Below are 27,960 nucleotides of genomic sequence, written 5' to 3' on the forward strand. Positions count from 1 at the left end.
ATGTACACGCTGCGCCAGCTTAGAAAGGCAACAGTCACTCAGAAGGAGATGACTGGGATCAGCCACCCGAAAAGACTTTTGGGAGGACTGATTGCTGCCGCCACTGTTGTACGTTTGCTTTTTCTGGTAGGTTTGTGTGCTACTGGCACTCTCACCCTGACTGCCCCAAGAAGGCAGGTGTCAGAGATGGCAGAGGGTAGTGACAGACTATCGACAGCAGCAAAAGTTGGAAAGCTTAGGGAAAACCCTAAAGGCAACTTCCTATGCAACAGGGTTAAACCTTATTCCCCAACCAGTGGACATGATTGCCGGTGTTATACAGTGGGTTTATGCTTGTGTGCAACAGGCCAGAATGTTGACACAAGACCTGTTAAGGGAGCTTAGTGCCACTGTAGCTAGTCTAGACATGGCACAATTCCCAACCCACTTGATTCCACTCTTCTCAGTAGAGGAGTATGTGACATTAACCCCATCGCTCATAGCTCACCCAGAAGGCAATCCAAGATTGAATTCGGTTCCAAATCTTGAGATGGGTATGGCTGCCAAAGCTATCCATTGGCTGTGTCTAAACGATTCACCAATGAAGGGTGTAAAGCTACTAACGAGCAGAGGGAGGTTAATGAACCCCATGAAGAGCAGGTGGGAAGTAAATGGCTGGTCAGCACACCACATTTAACAGACACTGTGACTTGTGACAGGTATGATACAGCTACCACAATGCAGCTACCTAACCAATAGTTTTCCTGTAAGTTCCCGAGGAGGCCATAGAACAGCTTGAACTTAACACTGTACGGTCTGGAACCAGACAACATAAGACCAAACTTGAGGTCATGGATGCCTTCAGGTGCCATACTATTGAATTGGATAGAAATCCAAGAAACAGTAAGCCCTGAAGAGGTACAGGTAGTTAGTTTGCTTTAATGGAACAAACCTCCAAACCACCCTAGCAGATACCCAACACAGGTGTTGTGGTTTATCGGGGGCTGGGAACAGGAACTGGTGTTATTGTAACACTGCTGCCGGGCAGCTGGATCATGACTGACAGTGTACTCTGAATGATGTACTCTCACATCAAGATGTACTCTGGGTAGCATGAATGAGTCAAAGGTAGCATGTCAAAAGAAAGGAAGTGACTTCTCCCCAAATATCAGATATTGACAGTGAACTTCCTGATGTGTAATTCCTAGACTGAGATGATGTCTCCTACCGTGTTTATACATACTCCAGATGTTATTCATCCTGTTTGTATCCAATGCTGGTTCCGGTATGAATTCTCGAGGAGTAATGTAGACATTTAAGATTAATGTTCTAATGGCAAGGGACATCACTTAACTCTGTTTTGTTTTGAAGGCAACAACGCCTCAGGACCTCGTGACCTTCAAAAAGGGGGGATATGTAGCGGCGAGGCTTATTAATAAGGCAGAATTAAGTGTTTCTGAGCTTCCCAAATGAGGCCTCATTTCTCTGTTCATCTCTGTGGTGCAGCCACAGAGAAACCATTCATGCAAGGTGATTTAAGGTCCAAGGACAGCTCCCAAAGGGGGATGCACTTAGCTAAGCCTGGCTATCATGATCAATGGTTATCCATTGGCGCCTATCTGTCTAGGGAGTGCCAGTTGGACATCTGGACTGCATTACTAAGTGTCAGGACTAAGTGACTCATATCTCACCTTGATCAACCAATCAGGGACTGGCAGGGCCGAGTAACCCACGTGGGACTCTGATGCCCATGGAACTTTCAGCCAATCAATGAGCTGAAGTTCCTCCAGGTAAGCACAGGCAGCACAGAGATTCAGATTCAGATTCAGATTCAGATTCAGAAAGGGAGATTCAACAAGATTCAGTAAGATTCTGGAGAGGATTCTGTGGACTGTTCTAAAGGGAATTCAAAGGAGAATTCCAGGGCAGGACGGCCCAGGAGCAGAAGGCTCCCAAGGGCAGGACATTCTCGCAGCGCGCCTCCTGACCATCCTGAGACTCAGCCCGGACAACCACGGAACGGCCAGTTTGTCTGAGTGCCAGAACTTTCCTTTGTTCGAAGAGTCTAGAGTGGAGGTTGCCAGAGAGTAACCAGCAGCAGGCCTCGTGAACAGGTCGGAACTGTGGACAGCTGAATTACTATTCAGAACTAGCTCTTCATCAGGAACGAACCGGTCCTCTTCCTGACTTGCTGGGACCCACAGTCATCTTTTCTCCTGTGCACAAACTTTGCTAGTTAAAGCCAACAGTGAGCATCAGCAGCGCACCATCGCAAGCAGCACAGCACAGCCTGGCACCGAGCCAGAGAGCGCGGATTGGACAGCAACGGCCTGCAACTGTTTCTTTGTGCCGCAGGAGATCTGAATCCCCAGAGATTGGATGAGTATTCAACTTCACTGCATTACAGCTCGAGAATTCAATTGTTATCCCAACCAGTTGATATCAATTTAATTCCTAAGAGTTATGTACTTGTTTTGAGTATCTGATGTAGAAGTTGTAACCAAGTTCACTTTACGAAACGGTCTCAATGAATGATGTACTGAACGTATGTCCTCTTGATATGTGTAACACTTCGTAACTGACTGAATATATATCTTTTGTATTCTGATAACCCTCTCGATAAGATCTGTTAGGTTTATATGCATATTCTATGTATTAATAAATGTATCCTCGTGTATTAGTACCTGTGTGTGCGCGTTGTTTGAGTTATGTCACATGGTTGGATTCTAAAGCCATCAAAAGAATCAACTTTGTGATTTACTGCTACAATTAATAATTGTCTCAGTAAATGCCCAAACCCTACAGAACTGGTGCCTTCAGAGAGCCACTATGATTACATATTTGGCGTCCCTGAACCGGTTTTCCCTACAACTGCTTGCTATTGCTCTGCGAGTAGGGAGGAAGGGTGTGGACAACGATCAACCAAACAGTCGGTCAGTAAGAAAAGCAACTCAGAAAAAATTAGCTCTTCACCCCAGTGCCCTCAGGCCAGAGATACAAGAGCATCTGGACACTGGCCACCAGATTCCTCAACAGCTTCTACCCACAAGCAGTGCGATTGGCGACATTGACATTTAGCCATTCCCCTCAGACCACACCTACACCATCACCCTCTACCTCAGTATGATTTATTTATTGCACATCTCCAGTCATTGTTTACATGCCTGCGTTGATTACATTCAAACTGAAGGAGCCATTGAACTGGCTGCCGACCAAGCTCCTCCTGCTGCAGGGAAATTGGCTGTAATCCAGGTGATGACGCCCACAGCCTGCCTCCTAGTTCTGGCCTTTCTGAAGTGATTTACTTGTTTTTGTCGTCTAGTGTCAAGGAACTCCAAGACCAGGTAATCTGCTCTGTGTGCCGTTGGACTCCTTATGTCAGGTAAGTCAGAGCTGAAGACAGTATTTTCTTCGTCAAAGGCACGGGTCACAGGTTAGACTAGAAAACTGCAGAGAGTGTTGTAACAGGATGTAAATTGTACGGAGCACAACATATTGGCTCTAACTTCTGTGTGGGGAGCTGGATTATATACAGTTAAACCTCAATACTGTACATATGAGGTTCAGTCCAACACACTGCGAGTCTGCAAGTACAGGACTTCAAAAGCTAGGATAGGGTTTGGATGCTCAGTGTACATTTTATTATAAATGCTGACAATTTCAGTGAGTAATTATGTGGGCGATGGCCCATTTGAAGTTAACTGTAAGAAGGGCTCTTGTCCAGAGTCTTCAGAGGGAGTAAGAAGTCAGTTGATCTGACCTGTTGATTTATAACTCAGTGTCTTGTCTTTAAGATCATGAATAGGAATATTGTAGTTGACTGACTGACTGACTGACTGACTGACTGACTGACTGACTGACTGACTGACTGACTGACTGACTGACTGACTGACTGACTGACTGACTGACTGACTGACTGACTGACTGACTGACTGACTGACTGACTGACTGACTGACTGACTGACTGACTGACTGACTGACTGACTGACTGACTGACTGACTGACTGACTGACTGACTGACTGACTGACTGACTGACTGACTGACTGACTGACTGACTGACTGACTGACTGACTGAACCAAACACGGCCTCAGCTCCTGACTACGCTGCTCCAAGTCTCCAGCTACTGCAGCCCAGCAGTTAAACTGCTTCCTGTGTCTTTACAATATGTTCAGAATGAAAAACAATTATAAACAGAGTATGTAACAAGTTTGTTTTTAGAGACCTTTTCTCATCTACACGTTGGAAGTCCAAACAGATCATGCAACATATCTTAAAAACTTCAAGTACCTTTGAGTCATGTATCAATCACATGCTGCAATTTGATTACCTAGTTTAACATTGACTACTGACTGCATCTGTCATGTCTATTTACTGTACCATAGTAATGTGCAGAGAACTTTGTTCCTGCACAATTTGATAACGTTGTGCCAGTGAAAGATCATATATTTACTAGTGTTAGAAAGATCTGCAAGTAGTCAAGAAAATAGGAAGTGACCTGTAATGCAGATACTTTATTTTTTAGCATGAATAGAATACTCTTATAAAAAGACGTATTGGCAAGAGTTAGTAAATATTTATGTAAAAAAAGGCCTTGAATATTAAAATATAATTAAAAGGATGTTCCTCACTAAAACTCAGAGATAAATATTCTTACTTTGCAAGTGGTTTTGTACAAGTCCAGCATTTATGAATGTAGTTTATTTCCAACATTTGTGATTTTTATTAGGAAAATCATTACAATCATTTGTTTTGATTCTATCAAAAACGTTTTCTACCTCACTTGCCATTAATCACTGAGAAAAAACTATATTTAGATCAGTTTTAAGTCAACAGTGTGGTGGCTCTGGGGCTCAGGACCTGTCCCTGTGGCTGGGAGGTTGCCAGTTCGAATCCCACGGCTGGCAGAGGAATCCTACTCCGTTGGGCCCCTAAACCCCAGCTGCTCCAGGGGTGCTGTATAAATGTCTGACCCTGCACTCTGACCCCCAGCTTCTCTCCCTGTGTGTGTGTGTGTGTGTGTGTCTCCTGGAGGGCAGGCTGGGGTCTGTGACAAGACAGACTCCTCACACGAGAGACTGTAGATGGCCCATCAAGGGATCCTGTCTTGTCTCAGTATGGGGCCACAGGGGCCAGTATCCAGTATCATTAGCTCTCTTTCTAAATCAACTCAAATCAAACATGGCTATTGAAACACAGCCACTACTTAAATTAAAGCAAACCGTTAAAGAAAAAAAAAACCACATACCTCCACATTTCGGCAGGGGATGACCTGATGGTCTCTTGGCCCTTGGTGAGCAAACAGAAGCATCTCTGATCCTTTCAGATGTTTGAGATGAGACCGCAGGTGGGTGATGGTGCTCACATGCACAGTGCAGCTCGTCCTCTTTCAGTGCTGCTGTGCTTGACGAATGGGGGTTTGGAGACCCTCCTGGAATGGATGGAGTCTTTAATATTTTAAATTAGCTTGGAAAACATAAACAGCAGGGACATGATTAGGGTCTTGAACTAAAGAGAGCACCCTGGAGATCCCTTCTGAACCCTTCAGTTCACACACTAGAGATAAATGTCAAAAACAGGAAAAAACAGAAAACGCATTTTATTGTCCTTCCTCAGAAGGCAATATGTCGGGTTGTGGAACACAGAGGATGAAAATTTCTCTTTCCAGTTCTTCTCCAACACATCTTCTCACTTGCATAGAAAGTTTCAAGCAACCAGGTCAAAGATCAGAAACCCAAGCAGCAGTCTTTAAACGCAAACAAAACTGGATTTATTGCCATCAAAACAGGGATAAAACCCCTCACAGGGATACTCTCTGCACACCTTCCCTTCAAGACACCCTCCCCATACTGAGCTCTCCCAGTCCCTTTTATAGCCCCTCCTCTCCAAGGACCAGCCTCTTAAAGGGACCCACTCACGTCTTTTCACAGACCTCTAAGAGAGACGGGCGATTTGATACAAATAAAGTATTTAACCATCCATAAAAACGTATACATTTTAACAGAGTCATGCACCAGTTATATATCCACTCAAAACAAAACAAATAATCTTACACCTGTTATTTATGGATGGCCACCAGTCACCTTTCCCCTTAAGACCATTTGTGGGAGCATTGTGGGATACTTCCAACAGGAAAGGTGACCGGCGGCCATCTTGACCAACACAACACAATACCCACTGGGGAAACACTGCAGCGGTTTTAGGGGAACAAAAAAGGGCAAGTATCACTCACACTTCATTTGTATCACAAACACACTCCCAAACATACCAGAATGGTAGAGGAAAATACTGGAGTATTTCATGTCCATCAGAAGAAATAAAAAACAGGCACTCTGTCACAGTAAACATTGGCATGGAGTGGCATGGGTTTTTATGAAGGCAGGTCCTGGAATGATTTTCTTCTCCTTCCTAGAGATGTGAAATAAATTGCACAATTTAATGCAAAGTTACATAAAGTTTTTTAACACTTCTGGTGTGTATATATGACAGATTGACAAGAGGCTACGGTGATCAATCTTCAATATCTTGATAGAATAAAAACTAAATGGAAAAGACAGGCAAGGAGCAAGGACAGCTAAGAACTCTCTCTTCACTAAAGCCCTCCCTGAAACATCTCTAAATGGTCAGAATTCGATGACTGACAGCTGGTTCTTCCTATGACATCAGCTTTCTCGTTAGCTGGTCGGTTTGAAAAGTTGTGGGGCCTTCAGCAGCCATTTCCTTTTTGTTTCCTGTATTTTCCACATGGGAAAGTTTTACTCTACAAAATTCACTTTTTCGAAGGGAAGGGATCTACTCTCTTTTGCTTTTGCGATTGCATTTTGCTGGAGAATCGATTATCACCGATGGTCTTCGGACCTTCTCTCTGTGCTGTTTGTGGTGATGTACGGTTCATAGTGTTGTGTTTTGATTTTGCTGGATAAAATATTTAAAATACCCCCATTGTGCAGTTTGTCTGAAGTGCTGTTGTCAGCATTATGCTTTGTTTATTACGAAATAGTTGCCCTGTTGTAAAAAATAATAATGATTGTGTGAAGAGGAAAATGGAGATCACGTGCATTTGTGATATTCTGAGAAATGATTAAAAAAGTGGTTTTTAGTGAAGGAAAGTGTAGAGTTAGAAGCGAATTGACACTTGTAGTCGGGGGGCCTACAATGGAGTGGATAGGGTCAAAGACTTCACTGTGGCTGTGAGCTGGGCTTCAGAAAGGTACACTAAGCGCACAGATACTTTGTGTATGCGCCTCTTCCTCGCCCACTCAGAATCCAGGCCCCTGTAGACTTCAGCGTCCCAGGAGGAACGAGGAATGTAGTGGAGTAAAAGTACAGTTCTTTGCAGAATCAGCATGCTTGACTTTTAATATTTAAAGTGAGCTCACAGCTCCAGCTCCATCTACAGATATGCCGATGACACTACCATCGTTGGCCAATCACCAGTAATGATGAGACGGCCTACAGGGATGAGGTCAGGAGCCTGCTGGAGTGGTGCCTTGAGAATAATCTCTCCCTCAATAACCAAAGCAAAACCAAGGAGCCGGCCTACGATGTTAGAAAACAGGGTGGCGACTGCAGCCCTGTTCACATCAGTGGGGTGGCTGTAGAGATGGTGAGCAGCTTCACGTTCCTGGGTCCCTTCATCACTAGTGATCTAACGTGGTCCCAGCATGTACCTGGAGCGACAGAGAAGGCACAGCAGCACCTTCGCTGCCTCAGACAGCTAAAGAAATTTGGACTGTCTTCAGTGGTCCTGACCACATGTTCCAGGTGCGCTATCGAGAGCGTGCTCGCGTGTGGGGTTACAGTGTGGCTTGGCAGCAGCTCGCTGTCTGACTGGAAGGCATTACAGGGGGTGATCGGGTCAGCCCAGCCCCGTCCATTATTGAGGTACAGCTTCCCTCTACTGTGGACATGTTTACAACTCGCTGCCTCAGGAAGGCTGGAAGTATCGCTAAGGACACCAGTCATCCTGGTTCCTCACTGTTCTCCCCTCCTGCCCTCTGGTGAGCATTACAGGAGCATAAAGGTACGAATGTCCAGATTGAGAGACAGTTTCTTCCTGCCAGCTGTCAGATTACTGAACTCTGCCCCTGCCACTGACTAAACTCATCTACATTGCTGCAGCTGAAAGTAGTTCAAGCAGGCAGCTGTGTCAGCAGGCATAGTCTGCAAGGGAACAAGGTTTATTCCTTTCTGAAAGGAGAAGAAAAGAAACACAACGTTTCGGCTGTGGAGCCTTCTTCAGGTGTGAGACAGACAGGGCAGACAGCAGAGGTGAAACAGTACAGGAGATAAAGAGCTGGGAGAGGGAGAGGCAGGAGCAGGGGACAGAAAGAGGCCGGGAGAGGGGAGAGGCAGAGAGGCCACTCAGGTGGTGTGGAGTCGAGGGAGGTGAAGAGAGGGGTGGAGTCGAAACCTGCATGAGAAAAGAGAGGATTAGAAGGAAACGAGTCTGTCATTGAGAGAAGGGGGGAGGTGTGAACCAAGTTTCAGGATAATTGTTGTTTCTGATGTCTTTCTGCAATAGGAGTTAAGAAAACCGTCTTTGAGAACACAGACGGAGAGATTAGAGTGGTCGTGGCCGTCAGAGGTGAAATGAGAAACAATGGGCTTGGAGAGATCTTTAATCTTCACAGCCCTGACGTGTTCTCTGAAGCGGTCTCCGAGTCTCCTTCCTGTTTCCCCAACATAGATGGCTGGGCATTTACTGCAAGAGATACAGTAAATAAGGTTGCTGGAGGTACAAGATGCCCTCTGGGTGATCCGGAATAGTCCTGAGGGGCCTTGAATGAGTGTGGTGTTAGATGTGTGCTTGCAGGTTATACAGGGAGCTCTGTTGCAGGGGAAAGTGCCTGGTGTGGATGGTTGCTGAGGGTGGTCAAGGGAGCTGTGATTAGGTGGTCGGCGATATGAGATGATGGGGAGGTCAGGAAAGAGGGCCCCAATGGAGGGATCATCCTGTAGGATGGGAAAGCTGTCGTTAGTGGTCCTGGGGGTAGAGAGCGTGTTGGGATGGAAGGGAAGCACCACAGGAATGCGGCTGTGAGACCGGGAGTTCCTGATTGAGTAGATGGTCCGGCGTCTGTTTCTGGCTCGGGTGAGGGCCCTGCCGATGACACGGGTGGGGTGAAGAAAGTGCGACACGAAGACGTGACTCCAGCTGCATCGAAGTGTCCAAGTGTCAGAACAAACTCCCTCCACCTCTCCCATATTTCTGCTCCTTCCCGCCAGGCGCTGAGTTCGCAGATCGCCACAGGGCTGCCCTCATCCAGCGGGTGACCCAGGTCGGACCGCTGGCGGATGAGCTGCTCTCGGTGGGCATGATCCACCAGGAGAGCTACTCCAGAGTCCTCGCTGCGGCCACCCCTCAGGACAGAATGAGAGAGCTGTACTCAGCCCTGGACTCCGGGGGAGAGACCATGAAAGACGCGTTTTACTCAGTCCTGCAGAGAGACTACAGTCACCTCGTCCACGACCTGGGTGAGAGTTTCAGTTTTTTTCCTCTTGACTCCCATCACCTCCGGTCCTCTGAATGGCTATTCAGTGAGGTGGTGGACAGGCCTTCCTCACGATCACCTGAAAAAACCCTCTTTCTTCAAGACGCCAGGTCCTGCTCTTGAGTCTTGCTCTAGTTAGAGAAACAAGATATTTCGAGATGGGCAGGGGAAATCAATCAAACCACTTTCGATCGGGAGTTAAAATCCCAACCGAATACATGTTTTATACATTATTCAATTTATTTCCAGTATGACATGAAATTTACAATATGTACATTATGGGAATGTTCCAATAATAATATCAAGATCAGATCCCTTGATCGGCCATCTACAGTCTCTCATATGAGGAGTCTGTCTTGGCCATGGGATTCGAACTGGCAACCTCCCAGCCACAGACGCAGGTCCTGAGCCCCAGAGCCAGCGCCCCGCCCCTGTGCTGTCTGAGCTGCGCGCGCAGGTCTGGGCTGCACCAGGAGACACTCACTCACACCTTCGGAAATGTCTTAGGATCTGTGCCTGTGACTGGGAGGTTGCCGGTTCGAATCCCACGGCCTGCAGAGGAATCCTCCTCCATTGTGCCCCCGAGCGAGGCCCTTAACCCCAGCTGCTCCAGGGGTGCTGTGTAAATGTCTGACCCTGCGCTCTGACCCCCAGCTCCTCTCCCTGTGTGTGTGTGTCTCCTGGAGACCAGGCTGCGGTCTGTGACGAGAGAGTGGAGCTGGCCCATCCAGAGACCTGATCTCATATAAAACCCAAACCAGTCCCCGGCGAGGCTGCAGAGTGAACACTCTCTCTGTATCTTTACAGATCCCTCAGCGGGATGTCTCCTTGCTCCAGCTTCACAAACGCCCCTCACAGGTTGGTCCGGCTGCTTCCTCCTCAGCACATCTAGACAGCTTTCTTTCTGTATTGTCACAGCGTTGCGAAGCGCCTTGGGGCAACCTTGTTGTGAGAGGCGCTATATAAAAATAAATTGAATTGACAACAATCACAGAGACAAACGGTATGAACCTAGATTTCTGATCACCTTCAGAATTGAGGCTGTCTATAACGCCCCCTGTTGGAGGGGTGACAAATCTTCAAGAGCTGTCTAAATGTTTCTGCAGCATGGTTTGGATTTTACTGAAACGTCTTGAAAATTACCCAGAAGAGCTCATTCTGCACATTCACATTTGTGTGAAAAACAGGTATTTCATTTGTAAGTCAACACAATGGAACATCATTGGAAGGCAGTGATCCCATCACTCCTGTCCTGGAGTCCCTGCACTGGCTTTCTGTCAGGTTTCGTGTCGATTTCGAAATCCTCCTGCTCACCTGTAAGGCTCTGCTTGGCTGGGCGCCTCAGTACCTGTCTGAGCTGCTGTCGCCCTTCACCACCTTCGCTCCTCTGATTCTGCTCTCCTGTCTGTCCCCCAAGCCCCTCGACACTCTAGGGGTGACAGGGCTTCTCCTGCTGCGCCCCCAAGCTCTGGAACTCTCTCCCCAAGGACATCAGAGAGTCTCCTTCTCTAAACCTCTTCAGATCCAGACTCAAACCTGTTCTTCAGAAGAGCCTGGACTGACCTGGTTCTGTTCTTCATCTCTCTGCTCCTACTGTACTCGGTACCCCCATCATCTGTCTCCTCTCACTGTGTATTCTCAGCATGCTTATCTTGTGTCTTGTACTTGTTGTTCTGTAAAGCACTTTGAGAAACCACCTTTATAGGTGCTATATAAAATAGTCTATTATTATCAGTTTTCATTCATTTTCCTGCTTTTCTCTGAGACCTGACCAGTAAAACAGGGGCATGTGTTTCCTTTTTCTCTTTTTAATAAAATACGAAGCGCAGTTTCTTAGTCATTTCAGCCATTATTAAATAACTTTTCTCTACACCGTTAACAACAATCCACCAGAGAAGAACTGATCACGTGTTTCTGCAGTAATTCAGCGGACTTACAAGCAGTGATCTATGAGTAATTCACAGTATATTTCAAGTGTGAGGCTATTTATTATTCGGTTTGTTTGTCAAACGGTGAAACGGGCAATCATTTTTCTCGTGTTTGATCATAGAGACAGAGAGAACTGGATTTCATTCAATGACCTAGAAGCTCATTCCTTAGCTCATGGTCCTTGATGAGCATCTTAATTGCCGTGTTCCTGAGAAAGCAATACTTAACCTTATGGAAAGCAGCAATAATCTTTTTCTACGGTGGTACTAAATACCAAATTTGGGTTCTCAAAGAAGGGTTTCTTAACTCCCACAGCAGAAGGACATCAGAAACACCTTCTCCCTTCTCTCAGCGACAGACTTGTTTCTGTCATCTCCTCTATTCTAATGAAGGCTTCACCTCCACCCCTCTCTTCACCTCCCTCAACTCCGCACCACCTGAGTGGCCTCTCTGCCTCTCCCCTCTCCCCTCTCCCGGCCTCTTTCTGTCCCCTGCTCCCACCCCTCGCTCCTCCCCTCTCCCAGCTCTTGATCTCCTGTGCTGTTTCACCTCTGCTGTCTGCCCTGTCTGTCTCACAAGAAGAAGGCTCCACAGCCGAAACGTTGTGTTTCTTTTCTTCTCCTTTCAGCAGGAATAAACCTTTACTTGTTCCTAAACACGAAATATGTTGTATCTGGACTGCGGGTGGTCTTCTCCTGTCGTTTCTTTCATCTGACCCGTTACGCACAGTAGCTCTAGCGACACACATTTGTCACTTCCATCACGGGGAGTTTTATTCTGCTGGGTCTAAAATCCCATGAAATATGTATGTTCATTTGTTTCTTTTATATAACTTAAAAGGATCTAAAAACTGAATCGATCTAAATCGTGATCTAGTAAGAGCAGCAGTGGGAGATGCCTGTGGAATTGAGGTTTGTTTTCAGCTTGTTTTCTAGAGGAATTCTTTCTCTCTGCTGCAATCGTGTCATTCCTGGGCGCTGATTGCACAGGAAATGATACCAGTGACCTTCTGTGACGAAGGGCGTCCCGTCTGTTCCAGGGTGGCTGCAGACGCTGAGAGACAAACACAAGGCAGCCCTGAAGAGGAGGTTTGAAGTCGTGTCTGAGGGGGTTGCTCAGCCGGGAGAGCAGACCCTCCTGGATGACGTCTTCACACACGTGTGGATAACGGAGGGCAGCTCTGCCGAGGTGGACCGTGGGCACGAGGTCAGGCAGCTGGAGACCGTCTCCAGGAGCAGGACGCCGGCGCTGCGCCGCATCAGGTGTGCCGATATCTTCACGCCGATGCCGGGGCAGGCCAGACCCATCAGGACCGTCCTGATGAAGGGAGTCGCGGACATCGGGAAGACGTTCTCCGTGCGGAAATTCATTCACGACTGGGCCGCCGGGCGCGAGAACCAGGACATCGACTTCGTTTTCTTCTTCCCGTTCTGCGAGTTGAACTTGATCAGGTCGGAAATGAGTTTACTGGAGCTGGTTCAGTGTTTCTGCCCGGAGATCCAGTCTTCTCACGTGTTTGACCAGTGCAAGGTCTTGTTCGTCTTCGATGGACTGGACGAAACCAGGCTTCCTCTGAAGTTCAGGATGAACCAGAGGTGGTCGGGCTCAAGAAAGCCGACGTCAGTGGACACCCTCTTCACAAACCTCCTCAAGGGGAACCTCCTGATCGAGGCCTCGGTCTGGATCACGTCCAGGCCGGCCGCGGCCGGTCTGATCCCTGCGGAGCTCGTCAGCAGGGTGACGGAGGTGCAGGGCTTTGAAGACCAGCAGAAGGAAGAGTACATCCGGAAGAAGTGTGGAAACGAAGCTCTGGCAGAAGACGTCATCGCTCATATAAAGACCCTCAGGAGTCTCCACATGATGTGCTATGTCCCTGTTTTCTGCTGGATTGTAGTAACGGTTTTGGAGCACACATTGGAAGCGGACAACAGGGACAATCCAAGGACATTGACTGATTTCTATACAAACTTCCTTCTTGTCCTACTGACAGCCAAGGAAGAGAAGGAAAAGAAAGAGAATGTCCTTGAAGCGAACAAGGAAGCGATTCTTAAACTGGGAAGGCTGGCATTTGAAAGTCTGGAAGAAAGCAACATTGTATTTTATGACAAAGATCTGAAAGAATACGGCATCGATATAAACAATTCTTCGCTTTATTCAGGGGTGTGTAGGGAAATATTCAAACAAAATTCATCCTTATTTCAGGAAAAGGCCTACTGCTTTTTACATCTGACCGTCCAGGAGTATTTTGCAGCTCTGTATGTTTTCGGTTCCTATCAAAAAAGCAATATTAACCCACTGAAGAAAACATTTGGGGACTTTCCCACTTTCGGGAAAAAGTCCTTGTTCGGTTTGAATGAAGCTGCTCTGATTAAGGCCAACAAGAGCAGAAATGGCCACCTTGATCTCTTTGTCCGATTCCTGCTGGGAATGGGAATGGAGACGAACCAGGATCTGTTGAAGGGATTTCTGTCAAACACAGAAGACCACTCCAGTGACATCGAGAAGACAGCGGGATTCATCAAGAAGCTCATTAGAGAAACCTCCTCTCCTGAAAGATGCCTGAACCTTTTCCACTGTCTGAGTGAACTGAAGGACAAGTCATTAATGGATGAATTTAACGCCACTCTGGAAACAGGAAAACTCTCAAGGCAAAGACTCTCCCCCTCCCAGTGTTCCGCACTCGCCTATTTCTCCCTGCTGTCTGAGAGTGAGATCGATGACCTGGACATGAGCCAGTACGCTACGTCCGAAGAGTGTGCTCGGAGACTGCTGCCTCTGGCAAAGATATCAAAATCTCTAAGGTACGTACGTCAGTTTTTTACAACTATTTTCTTCAAGAACTTTCTTTAATAAAGACTCCAAGGCCAAGAGCTGGTACTGGATCCCTTTCCTTTGTCCTTCGGTGTGGAATTAATCTTCAGCTGTTCCATGGCGGCCTGCCACAGGCCAGCAGGCCAGCGGAAGGGCTAGGCACTCTTATCCCAAAGGGGCCAGGCAGTAGACGTGGTCGAAGGCGAGGTCCGAGGTTCGAATCCGAAAAGAACGAACGGATGAGAGGCCGAGATAAGGAGAGGCCGATACCGGGCAGAGGGCACCGCGGGGTTGAGTATTACGGGAGGTGGAGGGCGTGGTGTTTAGTGAAGTGCCGTGGGTGGTTGATTGGCCACAGCGATGTCGTTTTCTGGAAGTGCTCAGGGCTGGGGTGAGCTGGTGAGCAGCGGGCGGGACGAACCCCTGTGCTCTCTGACTCACTTCAAATACAGAACACAGAAGATTTTCGTGAAGGTCTTAAAATGCATTCAGAAAAGACAGGGATCACCAACTTACGTGTATCATACAAAGGCAGAAAATATATTCAGCTTATGTGACTCCGAAGTCAACATCTCTGTGTGAATAAGTATGCCAACCCTGAGACGGCCTCCTCGAGCCACTGTGACGTCAACTAGACTGCCGTGACGTCCGAGGGATTCCTACCAGGAAGAGTCATGCCGTAACATCTCAGACGTTGATCTGGCTGATCCAAAATACAAAAGCCCTGCCTTTTCAGCCATTCGGTGTTCAATCTCCGTGCTCACCGTCCTGCTGGACGAGCAGGCGGTCCGGGTTGGTCTCAGCAGCAGGTCTAATACAGGACCAAGCGCCTCCCAGCAGCACGTGTCACCGCTGGGTTGAGAGGGATCAAACGTTTATTTCTCTTATTTCACTAGTTTGCTTTTACTGTGTGAATAATTTACTAACACCATTGACTCATTATCCCGCTAGAATAATGGAAAATGACTAACTGCAACTTAAGTGTGAGCTGGTTGCGCGCCCGGAACGAGAGGGCGGAGCCTGACCAGGACTGAGAGCATCCGATATCTGCTTCTGCCATGATGAACACAATCTAGAAGCACATGGTGTCTGCTGAAACAAGGATCAAAGGAGCCCAAGAATACTCTTACAATTCTTGGTGTAAGAGCTGTACGGTGTGTGGCTTTACACCATATATGCCATGGAACTGTTCTGGGTGGGTTTTCTGTTTGTGATTTTGTATAAAAAGCGTCATTTTGTATTCATGAATCGAGTCAGTGCTTCATCTGCTTTGGCCCCCGTATGCACACGTTATGAAGGAAATGCCTCCTTCACAGACCCCCGGATCGTGTCCCCTTGTGGACACCACTGAGACTCTTCTGCTGACAAGCAGTGTTTAGTGTTTGCCCATCGAAACGCCTCGGTGATCTGCTGCACTGGCTTTGAAGGCAGCGATCAGATGGCAGAGACGGGATTCAGGGGCTGGTGCTGTGAGGTGCAAACAGGCTGGGGTCAAGACTGTGAGAGCACAGAAATCAGGGAGCAAAAGATATCCGAACCTGGCAACACCCCACTCTTACACATTCACACACATTCACACACACACAAAGACACACACACACATTCACACACAGAGCACACACTCTTACACACACTCTTACACATTCACACACATTCACACACATTCACACACACACACACACACATTCACACACACACACACATTCACACACACACATTCACACACACACATTCACACACACACAGACACACACACACACACACAAAGACACACCCTCTTACACACACAGAGCACGCACACACACACACACTCTTACACATTCACACAGAGCACACACTCTTACACACACACAAAGACACACACACACACACACACACACACAAAGACACACCCTCTTACACACACAGAGCACACACACACACACACACACACACACTCTTACACATTCACATAGAGCACACACACACAAAGACACACACTCTTACACACACAGAGCACACACACTCTTACACAGACTCACACAATCTGTACATTGATGTGGCTGGAATTGTCATCTGTCTCTCCCAAACTCCAACACTTACTGTTTACTCCAAACAATGGGCTCACCCATCACATTGGATGTATCTGTGATATTATCCGTAGTGTACTGATTTATAATTACATTTACAAATTGATTTACAATAAGCATGAAAAGGGGTCAGATGAAATCCGCATTTGTAAAGTGGTGCACAGAGAGATGAGAGAGATCGACAGGACACACCGGACAGGAACCTGACTGAACAGCAGAATCCATTAGCTCAGCACTGGTCATTGCTGGAGACATTTTGAGCTCCTGTACAGGGATGGGATGGTCTTAGACATCACTGATGGGATCTTGCCCTGCATTAGTGGTGAGTGATCGGTGCAGGTATTAAGCTGTGCTGCTGTTATTCTGTCTGCAGGATGCTGAGCTGTGGCCTGACAGAGCGATGCTGTGAAGATCTGGCCTCTAACCTTCAGTCACCACACTGCCGCCTCAGGGAGCTGGATCTGAGCTACAACAGCCTGGGGGACTCAGGAGTGAACATGCTGTCCGCGGCTCTGAGGGAGTCCAGCTGTGAATTAGAAAAACTGAAGTAAGAGAAACACGAGGCTGGTTTGTGTGGCAAAGGAACACATGATAGTGAGCAGTACAGCGCTGGTCCAAGGAGATGTGACACCCAAGGCAGAGGAATTACTGTACAACTTAACCTGTGTCACACCTGTCTCACATCTGTCACACCTACTGTATATCACACCTGTGTCACACTTGTCTCACATCTGTCACACCTACTGTATATCACACCTGTGTCACACTTGTCTCACATCTGTCACACCTACTGTATATCACACCTGTGTCACACTTGTCTCACATCTGTCACACCTACTGTGTGTCACACCTGTCTCACATCTGTCACACCTACTGTATATCACACCTGTGTCACATCTGTCACACCTACTGTGTGTCACATCTGTCACACCTACTGTATATCACACCTGTCACCCTTGTCTCACATCTGTCACACCTACTGTATATCACACCTGTCACACTTGTCTCACATCTGTCACACCTACTGTGTGTCACACCTGTGTCACATCTGTCACACCTACTGTGTGTCACACCTGTCACCCTTGTCTCACATCTGTCACACCTACTGTGTGTCACACCTGTCACATCTGTCACACCTACTGTATATCACACTTGTGTCACACCTGTCACTCCTGCTGTATATCACACCTGTGTCACATCTGTCACTCCTGCTGTATATCACACTTGTCTCACATCTGTCACACCTGCTGTATATCACACTTGTGTCACATCTGTCACACCTACTGTATATCACACCTGTCTCACAACTGTCACACCTGCTGTTTATCACACCTGTGTCACATCTGTCACTCCTGCTGTATATCACACCTGTCACACCTACTGTATATCACACTTGTGTCACACCTGTCACTCCTGCTGTATATCACACTTGTGTCACATCTGTCACACCTACTGTGTATCACACCTGTGTCACATCTGTCACTCCTGCTGTGTGACACAGCTGCGTCGCACGGCCCCAGCCTGCAGTGACTCTTTAAACAGAAAGAGAGAGTGCCAGGCAGGCTCACCAGGTACACTTTCCTGGCACAGCCGGTAACATGAGGACCTCCGGCTCTCTGTTTTATGCCCAATTCAAAGGGCAGGAGACTCCTTTCATTCTCCAGGAGCCCACCGTCATCTTCAGAGTTTATAGCAACAAGAGAGGAAGAGTCTCTGCTGAGGCGGGCACACAGGGCCCCCAGGCGCAGGCTGTGTCGGCCCCACTCTGAGCTGTCTCAACACGTCCACTCGATAAGCCAGCAGAGCGCCAACGCCCTCCTGACCAGACACCCTGGGGTGATTCTTCAGAGGGAGGGGTGGCTTCAAACGCTTTGTACAAGAGCACAAAAATCAGATGTTTTCATGGTGTCAAACTATTGGAATATGTCAATTCAAATAAATGAAGTTGTCATTCAGCTTCATAATGACATAAGTGCAATAAATTGGAAATGCGCAAATTAAAACTACAAATGTGTAAAAAACAAATGATATCGTTATATTGCACTTGTAACACATACAGTATCCCTAAAACATCATGTAAACAACATCTATATGTAGTAGACAAAGGTATCGCCCTTTGCAGCTTTATAAGTCAAAGTCTTCTGTGGTCTTGACTTCTATTAGGAACTAAAACCAAAAGCTCCCTGCTGGTATGATGGAAAGTGAGATATTGGCAGTCTCCAGCACCAAAGTCTCATCCATCTTCCACACTACGGCTCTCAAAAGGTTAGAAAGAGAAACGTCCCGCATTGAAAGACCAGTGTTGCATCTGTTTTTGTGCAACATGGAAAAGGAACAAGGGAAAGGTCCAGTCCTGCTGAAGAGAAGCAGGGAAACACAACGTTTCAGCTGTGGAGTCCTTTCCGGGTGGGAGAGAAGTGGCTCCACACCCACCCCCTGCCCTCCACCCCTGGAGAAGCCTCCACAGACGAAACGCTGCGTTTCCTTTCTTCTCTTCTCAGCAGGACTAAACCCTGTACTTGTTCCCTGGCAGCCTGCGCCTGTGGCAGTAATCAGATTTATTGCAATGCGATAACGTTAGAAAATATTTCTATCCGTGAACGAAACAGATTCCAAAGAGAATCTTCCACCATAACGACACGGAGAGGTGACAAAATTAGCCACATCCATCTGAGAGGCGGGAAAAAGGCAGCTGAAAAATAAAGAAAAGAGGACACACAAATTAAACCTGGCAAAACCAGTGGTGGTACAGTATATACAGCAGGACTAGTGTGTACAGTATATTAGTTCAGGTGGGGAGCTGCGTCAGCAGGCGTAGTCTGCAAAGGAACAAGTAAAGGTTTTGTCCTGCTGAAAAGAGAAGAGAGAAAACACAACGTTTTGGCCATGGAGCCTTCTTCAGGTGTGAGAGAGACAGGGCAGACAGCAGGAGGACAAGAGCTGTGTGAGAGGAGGAGCAGGAGGAGGGAGCAGGGGACAGACAGAGTGGCCCATCAGGAGGTGTGGAGTCAGGAGAGCTGTGTGAGAGGAGGAGCAGGAGGAGGGAGCAGGGGACAGACAGAGTGGCCCATCAGGAGGTGTGGAGTCAGGAGAGCTGTGTGAGAGGAGGAGCAGGAGGAGGGAGCAGGGGACAGACAGAGAGGCCCATCAGGAGGTGTGGAGTCAGGAGAGCTGTGTGAGAGGAGGAGCAGGAGGAGGGAGCAGGGGACAGACAGAGTGGCCCATCAGGAGGTGTGGAGTCAGGAGAGCTGTGTGAGAGGAGGAGCAGGAGGAGGGAGCAGGGGACAGACAGAGAGGCCCATCAGGAGGTGTGGAGTCAGGAGAGCTGTGTGAGAGGAGGAGCAGGAGGAGGGAGCAGGGGACAGACAGAGAGGCCCATCAGGAGGTGTGGAGTCAGGAGAGCTGTGTGAGAGGAGGAGCAGGAGGAGGGAGCAGGGGACAGACAGAGAGGCCCATCAGGAGGTGTGGAGTCAGGAGAAGAGAGGAGAGCTGTGTGAGAGGAGGAGCAGGAGGAGAGAGCAGGGGACAGACAGAGAGGCCCATCAGGAGGTGTGGAGTCAGGAGAGGAGAGGAGAGCTGTGTGAGAGGAGGAGCAGGAGGAGGGAGCAGGGGACAGACAGAGTGGCCCATCAGGAGGTGTGGAGTCAGGAGAGCTGTGTGAGAGGAGGAGCAGGAGGAGGGAGCAGGGGACAGACAGAGTGGCCCATCAGGAGGTGTGGAGTCAGGAGAGCTGTGTGAGAGGAGGAGCAGGAGGAGGGAGCAGGGGACAGACAGAGAGGCCCATCAGGAGGTGTGGAGTCAGGAGAGGAGAGGAGAGCCTTCGTGTTGACCCAGTGAGAGCGCTGTCTCCTGTCTTTGCCTGCAGGTTGGAGGACTGCAGACTCACGGAGAGATGCTGTGGGCCCCTGGCCTCCGCGCTCCAGGCTCCGCGCTCCAGGCTGACAGAGCTGGATCTGAGTTACAATAAACTGGGCGACTCAGGGGTGAAGCTCTTGTCCGCAGCCCTGCAGGGTCCCAGGTGTAACTTAACGATCCTGAGGCAAGTGAGCGCTCGGCCAGTCCCAGAAGCGTTTCCTGTTTGGAACACCATCAGCAGAGAGGTTTCACCGGGCACAGGAGACTAGAGAACTATACGTCCTCCAGCCGTTTCTGAAAAGAGGCCACATCCACTCAGATCCACTTCCTTTCCTGTTTTCTGTCCTACATTGTTTTCAGTTCTGACCCCATGCCCCCTTTCCATGACAGATTGGGAATTGGTCCTTGTTCAATTAGCCCACCACACCAATACAGGATCCTAATCGCAGCACCTCTCGGTGCCCTTCGTGACTGTGTGTACAGAAACGATTCGGCTCAGCTGAGCTCTCCAGCTGAACGGGTGAAGGGTTAATCCATGCTGACAGGAGGAGAAAAGAGACCCAGCGTTTCCGCTGGAGAGCCTGAGTTTTCAAGAGGCAGTAGAAGAAGGGACTGGCCTGAGCAGAGAGGACACACCCCCCAGTCTCCACCCAGCCAGGAGACCTTAACGCAGCTTGGTGAGACTCGAGTCCTGGCCACAGTCCCCGACTCCTCTGCCAGTGTCCAGACAGTCACAGAGCAGAGCAGTGCCTGCAGGGGCGCCAGTCAATGTCCTGATTGAACCGCCCTGCCAGGATCTCCCAGCACTCTTCTCTGCTCCTGTCTGGAGACGGAGAACCTAGCTGCACGTTTTAAGGGAACTCAAATGACCTGTTATCTCCAGAAACCCACTGAGCTGGGTAATAACACGAGGGCGTATGTTATCGCTGAGATGGATTCTGGTCTTTTGTCTGCAGCCTGTCAGACTGTGGGCTTTCAGCAAGAGCTTGTGAAGATCTGGCCTCTGCCATCGCATCGCCAGACTTCTGCCTGCGAGTGCTGGACCTGAGCTCCAACAGGCTGGGGGACTCGGGGGCCAAGCTGCTGTTCGCAGTCCTGAGGAACCCCGACTGTAAATTAAGGTCTCTTGGGTAGGTGAAGACTGACCCTGCGCTCTGACCCCCAGCTTCTCTCTCCCCGTCTGTGTGCCTGTGTGTCTCGTGGAGAGCAAGCTGGGGGACGCGAAAAGGGAGATTCCTCCTGCAAGAAACTGTGTCCGGTCAACAAAGTGATCTTCTCTTCGGTAAATAAGGGCTGCTGGTCCACAGGTCAGGACGCACATGAGCTGTGCAGCGTTTTGAGCTGTCTCTCTTCCTCCGTGCCGACAGGCTGTCAGACTGTGGGCTCACAGACAGGTGCTGCAGAGACCTGGCCTGGACTCTTCACTCAGAACACTACAGTCTCCGAGTGCTGAACCTGGGAGAGAATAACCTGGGGGACACCGCGGTGAAGCTGCTGTCCGCAGCTCTGCGGGACCCCAATTCGAAATTAACATCATTGAGATACTGTAAGTGAACACTGGGCGATTTACTGTACGTGGGAATTTTAAAGAACAGATGTCAATATAACAATGACCAGTCACACCTTCAGACATATTACAAGATAGAAAATCTTTGAAATTCTACTGTGGGCAATTAGAACAACGCTCTTTTGCCTCCAAATGACATAAAACCGCTGGGTCTGCTCAATCACCTTGTGGCAAATAAACGTTTGGATTCCTATTGAGCAGACCAGCTGTACAGACGCGCTTCACACAGCAAGGAAACACCTGCAAGTACCAGCAACTTTCTGCAAGACATTTAAAGTGAACTGGCACAGAGGCTTGTGGGATGAGTCAGGAGGCTTGTGGGATGAGTCAGGAGGTCTGTGAGATGAGTCAGGAGGTCTGTGAGATGAGTCAGGAGGTCTGAGATGAGTCAGGAGGTCTGAGATGAGTCAGGAGGTCTGTGAGATGAGTCAGGAGGTCTGAGATGAGTCAGGAGGTCTGTGAGATGAGTCAGGAGGTCTGTGAGATGAGTCAGGAGGTCTGTGAGATGAGTCAGGAGGCTTGTGAGATGAGTCAGGAGGTCTGTGAGATGAGTCAGGAGGTCTGAGATGAGTCAGGAGGTCTGAGATGAGTCAGGAGGCCTGTGAGATGAGTCAGGAGGTCTGTGAGATGAGTCAGGAGGTCTGAGATGAGTCAGGAGGTCTGAGATGAGTCAGGAGGTCTGTGAGATGAGTCAGGAGGTCTGAGATGAGTCAGGAGGTCTGTGAGATGAGTCAGGAGGTCTGTGAGATGAGTCAGGAGGTCTGAGATGAGTCAGGAGGTCTGTGAGATGAGTCAGGAGGTCTGTGAGATGAGTCAGGAGGTCTGAGATGAGTCAGGAGGTCTGTGAGATGAGTCAGGAGGTCTGTGAGATGAGTCAGGAGGTCTGTGAGATGAGTCAGGAGGTCTGTGAGATGAGTCAGGTGGCTTGTGAGATGAGTCAGGAGGTCTGTGAGATGAGTCAGGTGGCTTGTGAGATGAGTCAGGAGGTCTGAGATGAGTCAGGAGGTCTGAGATGAGTCAGGAGGTCTGTGAGATGAGTCAGGAGGTCTGTGAGATGAGTCAGGAGGTCTGTGAGATGAGTCAGGAGGTCTGAGATGAGTCAGGAGGTCTGAGATGAGTCAGGAGGCTTGTGAGTTGAGTCAAGAGGCTTGTGAGATGTTCCCACCCTACTGTGCCTGTTGCTAGAGATTCCCAGTCACAGTCGTGTTCAGGAAACCCAGGCTAGATTCTACAATGTCTGGATCAGTGAGCTGACCTGCTTTCTCCAGGTGCATCTCCGAATACAAAACAAATTTCCACCTCCATCAAAATCAAGTATGCATAAAGTGGAAGTACGTGTTCAGTTACTTCCATGCATGAACAGTATGCATTAAATAATCACATTTATACTCATCTAGAAGAACAGTTGAATTCAAGTGTTTAAGTGTGTATATTCGATTTTTCCATCAGAACTCCCACGTGTGTCCTGATGATCTGTCCTGACGAGGCCCCGTTGAGGAGAGAGAACAGCTCAAGTCCTCCGGCACAGCATGAACAGAGGCTGGAGACCTGGGGACTCTTCCAAGCTGAGGTGTGTGGCTTGGAAGAGTGTAGATCAGTACTGGGCTTTGCATGCTGATACCACGAGCTTGAAGTTCGTGCCCAGCTCAACGTAAACACACAAAGACGTTAATCACGTCACTCCTACTGAACGAAGTTCAATCCAATAAAACTTGACCGCGCGGTACAACACCACTCTACAGCCTCTCATCCTTGCGTTCTCTCTTGTGTACGTTGCCAGTCTAGATGTTATATTAAGTGCTGTGTTGGCTGGACAGCCCTGCAGTATCCCGAGAAGCCCTGTGGGGGAGGACAGACATAGGCACGAGAAGCTCTGCAGTGCCCTGCTTCCTCTGTGAGAATAAATGGCCTGTTCCTACCGGTCCCATCCTGCGGGGGGCGACGTTGTGGGGGTCCCAGGCGCCGCTGGCGGGGAACCTCTGTCTCGGACAGCCCCACTGGGATCATCCCGAAGAGAAAACAGCTCGTCCACAGTCCAGACCAGGGCCGGCGCCCGTGGAAACTGCAGGGCATCTGAAATCCTAAGGAGCGCGCAATGTTGCGGTGGAAAGGACCCAAGTGCTCCACATCACATGGCTTTTATAACTGACCTCATCTCTCTCACCTGAAGGAGGCTCCACTCCAGCCTGTGATTGGGGCTGGCAGCCAGTGGAAAGACGGGGTGAGACGCTGTCTGCACCCCAGACCTCAGACCCCAGTATCCCAGTAGCCCCATATCCCAGACCCCAGTATCCCCATATCCCAGATCCCAAACCCCAGATCCTAGAATCCCAGACCCCAGTATCCCAAACCCCAGTATCCCCGTATTTCCTTCGGCAGGCAGCCTGTGTAGTGTCTAAAGATTACTCTGAAAGGAGCCATGAGGTGAAAGAGAAGGGAGACACATGACATTGAAAACAAAACATTTGAACAACTGACAGGTTCTTCAGATCTCATTCTGATTGAATTTGACATTTTCTGATGCCACAAATGTTGCAGCTGTTTCCTGTTTACCTTGAATCTTTCCCATCATTGTTTGTGACAGCTGAACCGGATAGCAGATCGATGGGGAACTCTTCATTCAGTATGTCTGCAGGTCAGTTTCCAAAAACGTTTTTTTCTTACTTATTTTACTAAATTTTCTCTCAATAAATCCCAAGGCCAGACCGACTCATTTTATCCAGGAAACAGACACAATTAACTTTACCGAACTGTAGGCTGTGAAATTATGATGACGAACCTCTACTTGTTCCAAAGGTGCTGCAGCGTCTGAAGTAACTGAGGCCACTGGAGACGAACCCACATCAGAGTGGTGAAATCGAAGTGAATGATACAGAAGAGACCTCTCTGTTGGGGGGCGCAGGGGGGGTCCCAGAGAGCTGCTGTCCGGTTCCGCCTCCTGTGGGACAGTCCAGTACAGTCCAGTACAGCCCGGCCCAGGAGAGACCAGTACAGTCCAGTACATCCCAGTACAGCCCGGCCAAGGAGAGCCCAGTCCAGTACAGTCCAGTACAGCCCGGCCGAGGAGAGCCCAGTCCAGTACATCCCAGTACAGCCCGGCCGAGGAGAGCCCAGTCCAGTACAGTCCAGTACAGCCCGGCCCAGGAGAGCCCAGTCCAGTACATCCCAGTACAGCCCGGCCGAGGAGAGCCCAGTCCAGTACAGTCCAGTACAGCCCGGCCCAGGAGAGCCCAGTCCAGTACATCCCAGTACAGCCCGGCCGAGGAGAGCCCAGTCCAGTACAGTCCAGTACAGCCCGGCCCAGGAGAGCCCAGTCCAGTACAGCCCGGCCCAGGAGAGCCCAGTCCAGTACAGTCCAGTACAGCCCGGCCCAGGAGAGCCCAGTACAGTACATCCCAGTACAGCCCGGCCGAGGAGAGCCCAGTCCAGTACAGTCCAGTACAGCCCGGCCCAGGAGAGCCCAGTACAGTACATCCCAGTACAGCCCGGCCGAGGAGAGCCCAGTCCAGTACAGTCCAGTACAGCCCGGCCCAGGAGAGCCCAGTCCAGTACATCCCAGTACAGCCCGGCCGAGGAGAGCCCAGTCCAGTACAGTCCAGTACAGCCCGGCCGAGGAGAGCCCAGTACAGTACAGTCCAGTATAGCCCAGTCCACTCCAGTCCAGTACAGCCCAGCCCAGGAGAGCCCAGTCCAGTCTAGCCCACTCCAGTCCAGTACAGCCCAGCCCAGGAGAGCTCAGTCCAGTATAGCCCACTCCAGTCCAGTACAGCCCAGCCCAGGAGAGCTCAGTCCAGTCCAGTACAGCCCAGCCCAGGAGAGTCCAGTCCAGTTACAAACTAGTGAGGGGAGGATAGAAAGCCGAGCATGTAGGTACATCAGGTCTTCATACTCCCCAGAACAGACCTGGTGGTCAGACTGAGTAACAGAACACTCCAGAATCTGTCCACCGCACAACACTGGGCGACAGTCCTCCAGTCACACTCTGACTCGCTCGTACAGAACAGTGTGATCCCGAACCCTGGAGCTGGGAAGAGAATGAGCTCGGATATCCCAGCACACACAAGGATGGGGTGGAGTGGTGGCTCCGGGGTTCAGGATCTGTGCCTGTGCCTGTGGCTGGGGAGGTTGCCAGTTTGAATCCCGCGGCCTGCAGAGGAATCCTACTCCATTGGGCCCCTGAGCCAGGCCCCTGAACCCCAGCTGCTCCAGGGGCGCTGTATAAATGTGTGACCCCACGCTCTGACCCCCAGCTTCTCTCCCTGTGTGTCTCATGGAGAGCAAGCTGGGGTCTGTGACAAGACAAATTCCTAATGCAAGAAATTATATAGGGCTAATAAAGTGATCGTATCCTGGAGAGGAAGCGCCCTCATTAACTGTAGACAGGGGTCTGGCGTCCTTGTGGGTGACAAGAGAGAGTGGAAATATTTCACAACCAGTCTCACAGGAAGAATCTAACACTCAGGGTGCTCTAACATCACTGGTGTTAAAATGGGGGCGAATATACAGGATGTGAATATTTTTTTAATCCTGTATTGTGTCTGCCTATTCAAATGAATTATATAATAAAAATAATAATAATAATTATAATAATTCCTTACACTTCTATAGTGTTTTTCTGGATCTTGTTGCTGCCGCATCTTAAAAAGAAATGGCCTTCAGTGTTCACAAAAAAGAGAAAAACAAATATTCCCTAATTGATATTCCCTCAGTGATCATTCTCCTGGGCAGGTCTTAGAGGATCGCTCTTCGGTGTTTTACAAAGCTCACGCCGGCCCCACACGCAGGCACAGCATCATCACAGTCCACAGAAAACAGTCCTGCGACTGTGCAGGAACAGAAGTCAGTTTCTGCAACACATTCACGGCTCCTCAGCCCAGCAGTCACACACCGCAGGCAGAAGCAGAAAGAGTGCTGCCTCACCAGCAACATCAGCAGCAGCGCTAGCAAATCCTTGTGAGGCGTGTGGTGTCAGTATGTCCCAAACCTCTTTACTCGGTTTCTCTGTGCTTCCTTACGCATAACCTGTTCCAAAGACCTGAGCCCTCACATCAACAGATCTCAGTCTCAGCCCAGCGGGAATCGGATTTGGTACAGGGAGTGTGAGCTTGTATTTTCACAGGAGAGAGACAACGAGAGCAGGCTGCACAGGAGCAGGCCGAGTTTCCCCTTCTTGCTGAAAGGAAAAGAGACGCAACAGTCCGGTGGAGGAGCTTTCTCAGCTCTAGGAGCACCTGAGCTCTCAGGTTTCTATCTATAGTGGGGCCAGTAGGGGGCGCTCTCACCCTGCAGTCTGTGTGGGTCCTGATGCCTCAGTACAGTGACGGGGACACTATATTGTAAAAAAGGCGCCGTCCTTCTGATGAGACGTGAAACCGGGGTCCTGACTCTCTGTGGTCATTAACAATCCTGGGGTGTCTCTTAAGAGTCAGGGTGTTGCCCCGGTGTCCCCCTGCTCTTTACCAATCATGGCCTCCTAATAACCTCTGACCTGTCCTAATCGCTCTGCTCTCCTCCACTGAGACATGGTGTGTGTGTGAGAGGACTGGAGCATCATCCAGGTGGGGTACACACTGGTGGGGGTGGAGGGGATCCCCATTACTGTAAAGCGCTTTGAGTGAAGTGTCCAGACAGGCGCTATAGAAGTGCTAAGCAATCATTATTATTATTATTCTGATGGTCCAGTGCTACATGCATCATTCCGTCCACTCATGAAAGACCATCTGGTAAACGGTACCGAAGCATTCGGACCAGGTCCAACAGACTACAGAACAGCTTCTACCTCCAGGCAGTAAGACTGCTAAACACCAACCTGCAGCTCCTTCAGCAGGTCACCTGCAATGGCTACATGGACACACAGTCTTCACTGTCTTCATCACACTGCACACCCTGGACACATCACAGCTCGACTCATACTGAGCTCTGGCTGAGTTGATCTTATTCAATTTCTATCGCAATATCTATTCTTATGGAACCTTATTTTGTAACTTTAATGCTGTGATTTTACCCCCCCAGTGAGCTCGTAGAAAAGACATTTCATTGCCCGCAACTGCTGCTGCTGCGTTGTTCTGCATTTGATTTAGCCACACAGTAACCGGGCCTGTTCCGGCACGTCTGCCAGCAGGTGTGTAATTGTGAAGCCTGGTGGTGTCAGACCTGTGTAGCTGCGAACCGCGGTCCGCGCTGTGCTGCAGACAATCTCGCAGGTCCTGTACGGCTCTTACTGGGGCGGCGATTTGTAATCTCACTGCGAGAAGCCC

At 49.2% G+C, this 27,960-nt stretch overlaps 1 protein-coding gene and 1 long non-coding RNA gene across 4 annotated transcripts; one reads left to right on the forward strand and one right to left on the reverse strand.

Annotated features, from left to right (window-relative positions):
* Positions 1 to 3,218: 3,218 nt before the first annotated feature.
* Positions 3,219 to 27,761, forward strand: LOC148659519 (protein NLRC3-like). 3 transcript variants are annotated; one of them, XR_015939709.1, is made up of 11 exons: positions 3,219 to 3,361; positions 9,207 to 9,455; positions 10,280 to 10,330; positions 12,441 to 14,202; positions 16,655 to 16,828; positions 20,147 to 20,320; positions 21,093 to 21,266; positions 21,504 to 21,682; positions 23,153 to 23,273; positions 24,288 to 24,338; positions 24,500 to 27,761. XR_015939709.1 is itself a non-coding variant. In XM_088637270.1 (9 exons), coding segments are annotated over exons 1-9 (2,772 nt in total). In that variant the 5' UTR covers positions 3,219 to 3,354; the 3' UTR covers positions 23,155 to 23,432. The 3 variants fall into 3 exon arrangements, 2 of the variants coding, with proteins under 2 accessions (XP_088493396.1, XP_088493397.1); XM_088637270.1 differs by lacking the exons at positions 24,288 to 24,338; positions 24,500 to 27,761 and having other exon boundaries at positions 23,153 to 23,432; XM_088637271.1 differs by lacking the exons at positions 20,147 to 20,320; positions 21,093 to 21,266; positions 21,504 to 21,682; ... (1 more) ...; positions 24,288 to 24,338; positions 24,500 to 27,761 and adding an exon at positions 18,445 to 18,552.
* Positions 16,411 to 17,260, reverse strand: LOC148659520 (uncharacterized). The gene is made up of 2 exons (XR_015939725.1): positions 17,168 to 17,260; positions 16,411 to 17,131 (listed from the first exon to the last, which is right to left on the reverse strand). It is a non-coding gene; the product is annotated as an uncharacterized LOC148659520 (long non-coding RNA).
* Positions 27,762 to 27,960: the final 199 nt, after the last annotated feature.

The sequence above is a fragment of the Lepisosteus platostomus genome, chromosome 6 (genome assembly GCF_059453375.1).
Source record: "Lepisosteus platostomus isolate fLepPlt1 chromosome 6, fLepPlt1.hap1, whole genome shotgun sequence".
Classification (NCBI taxonomy): Eukaryota; Metazoa; Chordata; class Actinopteri; order Semionotiformes; family Lepisosteidae; genus Lepisosteus; species Lepisosteus platostomus.

Coding starts and splice junctions, on each gene's coding strand:
- LOC148659519 (XM_088637270.1), top strand. Junction 10,331..12,440: donor TTCACAAACGCCCCTCACAG/GTTGGTCCGGCT, acceptor CGTCTGTTCCAG/GGTGGCTGCAGACGCTGAGA. Junction 21,267..21,503: donor TGTAAATTAAGGTCTCTTGG/GTAGGTGAAGAC, acceptor CCGTGCCGACAG/GCTGTCAGACTGTGGGCTCA.